Source organism: Scardinius erythrophthalmus (assembly GCF_964197995.2).
Source record: "Scardinius erythrophthalmus genome assembly, chromosome: 3".
NCBI lineage: Eukaryota > Metazoa > Chordata > Actinopteri > Cypriniformes > Leuciscidae > Scardinius > Scardinius erythrophthalmus.
In genome coordinates, this window is record NC_138223.1 from 12,168,619 (window position 1) to 12,178,716 (window position 10,098).

At 38.5% G+C, this 10,098-nt stretch overlaps 1 protein-coding gene across 2 annotated transcripts; it reads left to right on the plus strand.

Annotated features, from left to right (window-relative positions):
* The first annotated feature begins 4,871 nt into the window (after positions 1–4,871).
* Positions 4,872–9,597, plus strand: LOC308688056 (uncharacterized protein). 2 transcript variants are annotated; one of them, XM_081360898.1, is made up of 5 exons: positions 4,872–5,104; positions 6,498–6,887; positions 7,111–7,263; positions 7,431–7,480; positions 7,572–9,591. In XM_081360898.1, the coding sequence occupies exons 1-5, from the start codon at positions 5,071–5,073 to the stop codon at positions 7,698–7,700; spliced, it is 756 nt and encodes a 251-aa protein (XP_081217024.1). In that variant the 5' UTR covers positions 4,872–5,070; the 3' UTR covers positions 7,701–9,591. The 2 variants fall into 2 exon arrangements, with proteins under 2 accessions (XP_081217024.1, XP_081217023.1); XM_081360897.1 differs by lacking the exon at positions 4,872–5,104 and adding an exon at positions 6,258–6,355 and having other exon boundaries at positions 7,572–9,597.
* The last annotated feature ends 501 nt before the right edge of the window (positions 9,598–10,098 follow it).

The window sequence follows — 10,098 nt, forward strand, 5'->3', positions numbered from 1 at the left end:
AGCTAGTGAGGCTGTCGCACTCACCCCCGTGGCCGATCCCGGTGAGAAAGGATCTCCTCTCCCAAGCCGCTGGATCGATCTGGCATCCCCATCCAGAGCGCTGGTCGCTGCATGCATGGGTGATCAACGGATACCCGTTGACCTGTCAGAAGGGGTCGTGAACACGATCACACAGTCGAGAGCCCCCTCCACGAGACGGCTCTATGCGTCTAAATGGTCGGTGTTTTCTAAATGGTGCGCTACTCAAAACCTGGATCCGCGCGCATGCGGGGTCCCGCGGGTGCTCTCCTTCTTACAAGAGCTGTTGGAAAAGGGCAGATCCCCTTCCACGCTCAAAGTATATGTGGCCGCTATTACAGCGTTCGCTGAGACGACGCGCGGCCGGGCAATGGGAAGGAATGAGCTCATTATCCGCTTCCTCAGAGGAGCTAGACGGATGAATCCCCCGCGGCCCCCCTCGGTTCCCTCGTGGGATCTGTCCTTGGTCCTGGCGGCCCTAAAGGCTTTTCCCTTTGAACCGCTTGAATCCGCGGATCTAAAGTATCTGTCGCTTAAAACCGTTTTTCTGATAGCTCTGTCTTCAGTCAAACGAGTGGGTGATTTGCACGCGCTATCTGTTAGCCCTGCATGTCTCGAGTTCGGGCCGAATGACTCGAAAGTCATTCTCAGACCGAGGCACGGTTACATCCCCAAAGCGATTGGAACCCTGTTTAGGGCACAAGTTATTTCCCTCTCGGCTCTGCCAGCATCCGATAGTGGGGACAGTGATAACCTCCTATGCCCTGTCCGGGCGCTGAGAGTTTACATCACGCGCTCCGCCGCTTTCAGGCGTTCAAAGCAGCTCTTTGTTTCCTTCGGCGGACGCACCAAAGGTCTTGCCGCCTCGAAGCAGAGCTTGTCCAGGTGGATAGTGGACGCGATAGCAGCAGCTTATGTCTCCAAACACCTGCAGTGCCCTCTGGGCATCAGAGCCCATTCCACTAGAGGCATGGCCTCGTCGTGGGCCTGGTCCAGCGGAATTTCTATCCACGACATTTGTATGGCGGCGAGCTGGGCCTCCCCGTCAACATTCGTGAGGTTTTATAACCTGGAAGTTCCTGCCCTACAGGCAAAAATATTGTCAGTATAAGTGACATGTATGCTCTGCCCAGCTCCCGTGTGCAGACTACGTTCATATGCTGGCGCTATTCTGGTAACTACTCAGGGTGAAGTGTTTGACTCAGACCGGCTGATCCGTTCTGTTTCCTATTTCCCGTTACGCGCTGTTATCGGTGCTGGCCCGCGCTGCTGGCCGCCCGCATTATTCTCTGCCGCGCGGGAATTTTTCTCTTCATGTGAGACCGACTATGTCGTTTTCTCCTACCCTTATGAGTGCTTATGTGCTGTATGGGCTCGCTCCGCCGGCCCTACTGTTTGTACTGTTATGTTTATAGACCGGCCGCGCCGCTCTATTTCATATGCTGCATGAAGTGCATGTACTGCGCTGGCCCGTCTCTCCGACCGGCCACATTTCCCAGCAGAGTGTTTTCCCCGGTTCCCCTGGGATTCATGGGCTGGATGCTCGGCGCACACGGCGTTGACAAAGGGTTCCCGATGCGTAAGCTACTTACGCAATACGAGAGAACCTCTCGTAAGAGAACGTACTCGGTTACTAATGTAACCTCGGTTCTCTCTAGAAGAGGGAACGAGTATTGCGTAACCTGCCGTGTCGCGCCACGAGCTTTTGCGCTTCAGACTGCGAAAACCAGAATTTTAGCCTGTGAGCGCTGAATATATACACGCTGGCCACGCCCATTCTGACGGTTAGAAGGGTGTGGAGGGCGCGAAGCGCCCTCATTGGTTGCCGCGTTCAGAGCGCTCACCGATAGGCTTAAGCAGTTGCAGCCGAGCAGCCAATGAGCACGCTTATTTAACCTGCCTAGGTCTGTCGGCTGCTGCACTGCGTTGACAATGAATACAAAATTAAGGATAATTTTTTGGCTTCAGATCTCGAAGAAAGAAGACTTTCCCGATGCGTAAGCTACTTACGCAATACTCGTTCCCTCTTCTAGAGAGAACCGAGGTTACATTAGTAACCGAGTACGTTTGTTTACCTTAAAGGCTGCAATACACTACATGACTTTTGCTCAGATTTTGTACAGAATTATTCACACATCTACGAATAATCTGGGACAAGCGCCTCGCGTTGAATTTGCACTAGAGCGGATGTGTATGTGTGGGATCTCACATATTGATGTGTCGTGATATCTGACATATCAGTAAACCATCTGCCTATTAATGCTTTTTCTTAGTTTAACAACTTAAATTATACACAGTTTATCAGTATTTTTAAGAATAATAATTTTAAGAATAATTAAGATAAATGTGTGGATTTACAGATTAGGTATTAGATAGAAAACATAATTTTTGTTTTTAGGTTTAACTATTCCACAAAATGATCAGCTTATGTTAGGTTAATTTATAAAATAATGTTATGTGTATATGATAGGAAGAGTTGCAGGACGCTGTACGGCGGGTGGTGTCCCTGCTGCAGAATGCCCTGTCTCAGCCAGGACCTAGAGAAAGTGAGGATTGTTGTCATTGTCACCTTAGTATTGTTTACAAGCAATTACTTTTAATATTCTTATGATGGGCGATATTTTATATACTTTGTTATTCAAATAGTAGCCTTTGAATGGCAAATTTGTGGTTTTGCTGGTTTCTCATAAGGAGTTTCTGCAGATTCTGCAAACCAGAGGCATACTGGTAATGACATTGAGCAGAACATGACAAGGTTTGTCATATTCAGGCAATAGAGCTGGACAGTGCTGTTTTTTATTTTTATTAATTTTCCATCATTACAACATTATTTTTTTTTTATGTTGTGCGCTTAACATTGTTTGTCTCTTAATGCATCTTACCGTCTCATCTCTTATTTTACTCTGACATTTTGCTTTGAGGAAACTAAGCTCAAGTAGTTGGTAATTAAGTAGTAGTAAGTTTCAGATTAATCTAAATTTTTCCATGTAAGATGAAGCTCATGTTGAACAGTTTGAATTTTCCCAGCCTATTTACCTACATAGATAACACTGTAGCTTTTTGACTTTCTAAAATACAATACCTTGAAGGTAAACCATGCAGGTGTGTTGCCTCAAGGAAGAAGTGAAATGCCGTTGATGCACAGTTATTTGTGGCTGCATTCAAGTACATTATCTACAAAAGAAACATTTAAAACAATTAAAAGGCATCAAAGTTAAAACTGATAGGGTTCCTTCTCAGGAAGCACGAGTATGCTCAGCAAGCATAGCACACTGACCAAGTTCTATTATGAAATGTGTTAGTCGTGTGCCTTTTACTTAAAGGTAAATTATGTAAACTTTGGCACTCAAGCGGTTAATAAACCAAACTGCATACAATGCATCTTGTGGAAGAAGATTGTAGCTACTTCTCTCTGTTTATGTCTATAGACTTTCAATGAATTTAAGGTCTGGGCATTAAATGTTGCTGTGGAGATGGTAATGACAACAAGGTGATAACAAGATTAAATATAAGAATTTTTTTATTTCTACACAATACTGTTAATAATGATGATACTATTGAATCTAATACCTGCATAATAGAATTGATAAAAATTATAATAAACATATGGTTAACCAAAAATTACTATAATAATAATAATAATAATAATAATAATTGAAAGAAGTGAATAATATGGAGACTGGTCATGTCAGTTGTGTCAGTTATGATTGTTTTTTTTTGCTAACATCAGGTGTAAATTTTCTAGTAGTATGCAGGATTCTGTGTTAATGTTATTCTTCACGACATAATGCCTTATGAAAGAACTTATTAATACAGATGTAGTCATGCTGCTTGTACAATAGATGTATAACTCAAACATTGTACAGTTATCTCTATAAGCTTGTGACAATATACGTTTGATGTGGAATGTAGCTACAAGCTCTTACCATGTCAAATGCAGCAATTTGTAACGTCCATATTATTGATTATATGGTTGGAAATGTAACTCATAAACAGGTGCACGCTCCTGGTTGTGTGTGCCTGGGTATGAAAATGATATACTTGAATTTTGCATATTTTATGGTAACCTTATCAATGTAACATAAATTGTTAAATGCAGTGTTATTAGTTGAGTTATAATTGGGAATACAAATGTGAAATCCATGAGTACTGAGAGTATTGAACATAGGGGTAGGCACACATAAGCTTCCTTTCTTCAGCCTACTCCCTTTGAGCTTCCATTACTATGTAAGTTTATGACTTCTGTAACAAACATGATTGTGAACAGCTCAAATAAACTAAACTAAACTATTACATGCGTGTTATTTAAAAAGTTATGTAAAAATCTTCATTCTTAAGAATGTTTACCAAAGGCACAAGGCCTATGCTGGTATTGTCCGTGTTCAACATGTGGAATTACTAAAATGTTAAAAATCAGCAGCAGCAGTTACCTTTCTGGAGAAACAATCCACTCCTCCAAATATCACAATGTTGTATCTAGAAAGCAATTGGGCATAAAATATCATTCATATATAAAATTAAAACAAAGTCAATGTGTATTATGAAAATTACCCAATCCAAAATGAAGTAGCCATACAGTACTTTAGATGAATTAACTTCAAATAAACTTGACTTTAATACAAACCTGATTAACTTAGAGACAAGGGTCCTGGTAAAGAGTAAACTCTGCGTACAACACAGCCAAGACTTGACAGCCTTGAGATGATGCCCACAGAATCAACCTTATGCATGGAGGCTGCAATTCTTCTCCAGTGAACGCTATGGCCTATTGACTCCAGTCTCCCTCTGACCTTCCTGGAGCCAGCATTTGGTAAAGGATTCTTGATTAAAGCAACCAAACTGTCAAGTTCATCATCACTGATGGAACTACATGTTCCTGACAGAGAGCATGTACTCTTCCATTTGTCTGAAGACTGTGCTTCTTGAAACACCCATCAGTTTAGCTATGCAAGACAACAGGAAGTCGAGTATGGAGCATTTCTTTCAAGTGTTGTTCTCCATTCAAAATTTTGGGTCGCCCTGTGGTACCAGCAGCAACTTCCACCATGAAACATGAGGCTGGATGTTCCTGTTGTGCCTTCACAAGGTCAGACTCTGTTTCTTCCATTTTATTTTATTTTAATAAAAAAAAAGGCAAAATGTTTATTGTAAGTTTTAAGTAAAAAAAATAATAATGCAGTTTCAAATTTGAAAAATGAACTCTTTAATTTGAATGTGGAGACCTCAATGTGTTTCTTGGGGTTGGATGGTGAGTTTTTTTCTGTACAGTATCTGTACAGTATCTGTACAGAGTAAGTATAAGAGCCACTTCATCCGGTTCGAAAACTCTTTCGTTCCAACATAAGAAAACATTTATTGCGAATATGGCCGCAAGTGTTTATCTTCATTACAAACTTTGTTTTTCATAACATTTCCTATATTCTTGTTCGAGAAGATATTTCACTTGGAAATTTATCACAATAGGGAAGATGATCACAACTTCTGTTTCATGCCAACTTTAATGGTTTTTATAAAAAGCATCACACACTTGTGTAGTTGATTTATCATATGATACATTGATCTTCACATGTGTTACTGTTTCTGTTTTAGAATATAATGCAGCTGAGTTCAGCTCAATGGAAAGCTGTTAGTGTCAGTATAACCAAAGTATAGACAAGCTGAGCAAACTTCCTTCATGCAAATATGTGCACTCTAACAAACACACAAAACCACAGAAAGGCTAATGGAAACATTTGTGCTTGGTGACCAGTGATCAAGTAAGAGGTGTGAAGTTTGAGTTTGACGACATAACACAGCAGCAAATGTGAGGGCGAATGCTGTAAGTGTTCTGAATATAAGAGCTGTGGTTTCCTGTTTTGACATGTTTACACGTTGCTGGCTTGAACCCATTACAATACGACAGAGAACATCACTTTGATTAAAAAAAAAACTTGACCAATTGAAAGCACAACATTTCTCAAGTAAAGATGATTACCTGCATGTCTGAATCAAAATTATTTGATGCTAAACACATCTATCATATCTATCAGACAAACAAAAGTTTTACTCTCTCATCATATCTGTTTGATGATTATTTCCATTTTTGTGAACCAATCAGAGCAAAAAAACTCCATGGGGTAATCAATGATTGGTTAATACCGCTCTTACTCTTTGTACATACACATGATAATCTAATTTAATGACAACCCCCTGTGACGTGAGACATTTTAGAAAAGATTTTCCATTGACGTGAACCAATCAGACGAGAGCTGCCGTCTGTAAGACCCTCATAGTGTCAGTTATTCACAGTCACTCACAGAGATGGAGAGGCCAAGAAATGCTTTCATCGTGTTTATGTGTAAGAAAAAAATGTTTTTGAGAAAGTTTTCAGGTGTTTGTAGAGTTTTTCAAATGTAAATGCCTATATTACTGTGAATATTTTTGTATGGTAGTACACTTCAAATGTAAGTGCTTTATTAAGTTATTTTGCTGTTTTACAGGTGTTTTGTTGTTCAGTCAGAACAGAATCTATGGAGCAGAAGTGGAGATGAAAGTCACACCAGGAGACAACATCACTCTCTACTGTGATCGCTCTGTAACTATTGGTTTCCGCTTTGTATGGATAAGAAACTGCTCTCATGAAGATCAACCCTCTCTCGTAATAGATTTTAGGGAGAAATGGAATCTAGAGACATTTCAGCATTTCAACTTTATCTACAACCGCTCCAGTAAATCTCATGATCTACATATTACTAACATCAGTGACTCTGATCTGGGACTGTATTACTGTGCAGAAGTAGAGAATAAGGTAAATAAAGATGAAAAAGGCATCATCTTCTCATCTGAAGTGTACTATTATGGAAACCGATCAACTCGTCTTTCTTTTGCTGGTAAGAAAACCTTTCTGCTAGTTTCATTGCTTGTGTGATTCTGGAGAACTTTCTCACCGAAGAAGCAAGATGAACAGGACAAAAATACATTTTTACAAACATTCATTGATACATTTGTGTTTATTTCATATTTAGTAAGTGGCTTCTTGTTCTGAACCCTTTACACCTCATGACTGTATATAAAGTCAACATTCATTGATATGTTTATGTTTATTTTATATAGAGAAAGTAACTTTGTGTTTTGGACCCTCGAACATCACCTCCACACTTCCTCTAGACTGTGTTCTCTGCTGGACGCTGCTGTTCAGTGTGTGTCCGGTGTGTGTTCTCCTCTCCTCTATCTGTCTGTACTGCCTCTGTCAGAGGAAAACTACAGGTATCATTCACTATTGCACACTCTTCTTTTGCATTGCCACAGTTTTAATTTAATATACAGATTGGATAAGCAAAGCCTGATAGTAATGTATAAATTGAAGTGTAACACATCATTGCATAACTAAACCATTATGTATGTGATGTTCTAATTTAAACAATCGACTGTAGATGCTGCGACAGATCAAAAAGACCATTTGAAAAGTGGAAATACAATTGAGGTATGAACAATGCAAACATTCACATTCATTATAAACATTTAAATATAATATATGCAAGTTTCAGAAAGCAATTTCATTTCTTTCATTCCAGGTTGAGGAGGCAGAGGTGTGTTATGCATCTTTAGACGTGATAACCAGGAGACAAAAACAACGCAAGACAAAGCGAGTACAGTGTTCTGACTTCAGCACATATGCTCAGGTCAGAACAGAAATGGAGTAGAACTAAAATAGAACTGAGGTGCTTTCTGAAACATTCCAAATATGATAAAGGTTGCAGGTTTCATTACCATTTAACATCACATGTAATGATTCCAGGTTGAGGACTTTCTACCATTACATCTAAAAGTAAAAGATATTCCATACTTGGATCCTTGGTCCCACTTTATATTAGGCCTAAGTGTCTTTAACTACTGTATACTAACATTTAAATTAATAATTTGATACAATGGTCTTATTATTTACAGACATGTTTTAATATTATACTTATATTTAAAAAAAATAGCTGCATGTAGCTGTAATTAATATCTATAATAACATCTATAATTACATCGTTGATCCTTCCCTGCCCCCTGAAATCTAACCATACCATGAAACCTATCCCTAAACTTACCCGAATCCCACCTCAACAGAAGCAAAAGTGTTTTTAATACAAAAATAAGACAATAAACATTTTACCTAACTTTTTAATGTAAGTACATAATTAAAGACACCTAATATAAAAAGTAACTGCACTTTAATACATTTTTCACACAATGAAAATTTGTTTATTGTCATGAGCTGTTACTACTGTTGTTACTCAATGGTCCTCATTGCGGTACAATGTTGTTTTCCTCTATTAACAGTCTTTGTGGACACAAGTAATGACCTAAATAACAGGATGTAGAAGTGGGTTTCCTGTATGAAGTGTTGTTTAGTTTAAGGTACTTATATTTCTCTTAAACTCAATGATTGCAGCGTTTTTCTGATTCAATTTTATAGTTGGCCTAATTAAATTTTCCCAAACCATAATCCGTAGCGGATGAAGCATTCTGTGCTTGCTGAGTAGATTAGCATGTTTGGATAACGGTTAGCAACAAGTAAACAGGCAAACTGTCTATCTTATTTTAAAACTATCTGTCTTATGATTTTAGAGTTAAAAGAAAAAATGTCCACTTAAATTGCTTCTCGGTAGTAAGATATATTCTTGTTTTTCCTCTTATTTTTCTTCTAACTGGTGAATGTTAGGTCTGCTTTTCTTCTAAAGCTTTTAATTCTTTTGAACAGTTAAAATCTAATTGAAATCAAAAGAAAGTGAAATATTCAAAGCATCAGAGTTGCTCTTCAAAGGAGTTTTACTGAAGTGCACAGTCTGTGTCTTTCTCTGAGGAAAGGTCTTTGTTTCCAGTTAAAAAGATAGCCATCTTAACCACAAATGTTTCCATTCAGTTTAGTGCTTGTGTGCCTATGAGACAGAAGACAGAGGTTGGTCCGTGTAAATGTTAATGTGGTGAGTTTGTGGTGACATTGGTTTTTGTACATGCAATGTCTGCAAAAGCTTGATTGACAGCAGCAGTCTTTCTTTAGACTCTCTGATGGATGAGGAAGTTTCACATTTACTGCATTTCTCAGAATGAAGCACAAAGAGCTTGTTTAATTTTTTATATTTGCTTTCCTTTTTTTACGTTGACAAATGCATCCCACATGACCTCTCAAATAATGTTCAAATTATGCTAAATCAGTGCTATGCCATTTAAAATAAATGTGTCAAAACGAATATTTTTCTTTTATCTGTACATTTTGTCACTGTATATAATGGATGTTTATAGTATGGCAACGTATATTTTTACTTGTCCATGATCTGTTATTATGTCTGAAAGACACTCATGGTGTCAGAGCCATCAGTGTGTTTAGTTTTATTAGGCCTGAGGGGGGCAGTGTGGGTTTGCTTTTTGTAAAATGTCTAAAACATTTCAAATGCTTGTTATATTCCACATTTATTTGACTAATATTTTAAAGCACATTTTTATGTGAAGGTTATATAGCAAATAAATGTGTCATATTAATTAATGTTATGAGTCAGTTGATTCAGTGTCCCTCATTGTGCTTGGCAAATCATTAAATATATAAAGATAAGTGACAAAAGAACATAATGTAGGAAGAACATATTCATTTATTATTATTGTTGTATATGGTGTAAGTACAGTAATGTGTGTGTGTGTGTGTGTGTGTGTGTGTGTGTGTGTGTGTGTGTGTGTGTGTGTGTGTGTGTGTGTGTGTGTGAGTGTTTCTGGCCCTATAAGAAATGGCAAAACATCATGGCCACTCTCTGCGACCAGTAGGTGGCGCTCATGGAGTTTCAACAACAGTGTTTTGCTGCTCAGTCCAAAAAAAAAAAAAAAAAAGATTCCATTCCACACTTTGCGGAAAGCAAGTCTGACAGAGAAAACTGGATTATAGAGTTATTAGAGGGCTATTGCAGTAACCCTGTTTGTAGTTGAATTAAAAGGGCAAATAAGGTGTGGGTGATAATGAGATATTTAGACAAGTCCATTCAATCACTTATTTATTCTATAACTAGTGCCTCTAGCTTTAAGTGCCTCATCTGCACAAAATCTTTATTTGGAACCCAAAATCAGGGT

Excerpts from the sequence above, each read along its gene's own strand:
- LOC308688056 (XM_081360897.1), top strand. The coding sequence starts at position 6,319 with ATGGAGAGGCCAAGAAATGCTTTCATCGTGTTTATGT. Across the intron at positions 6,356-6,497 it reads TGCTTTCATCGTGTTTATGT|GTGTTTTGTTGTTCAGTCAG; the intron begins GTAAGAAAAAAA and ends GCTGTTTTACAG. Across the intron at positions 7,481-7,571 it reads AAAGTGGAAATACAATTGAG|GTTGAGGAGGCAGAGGTGTG; the intron begins GTATGAACAATG and ends CTTTCATTCCAG.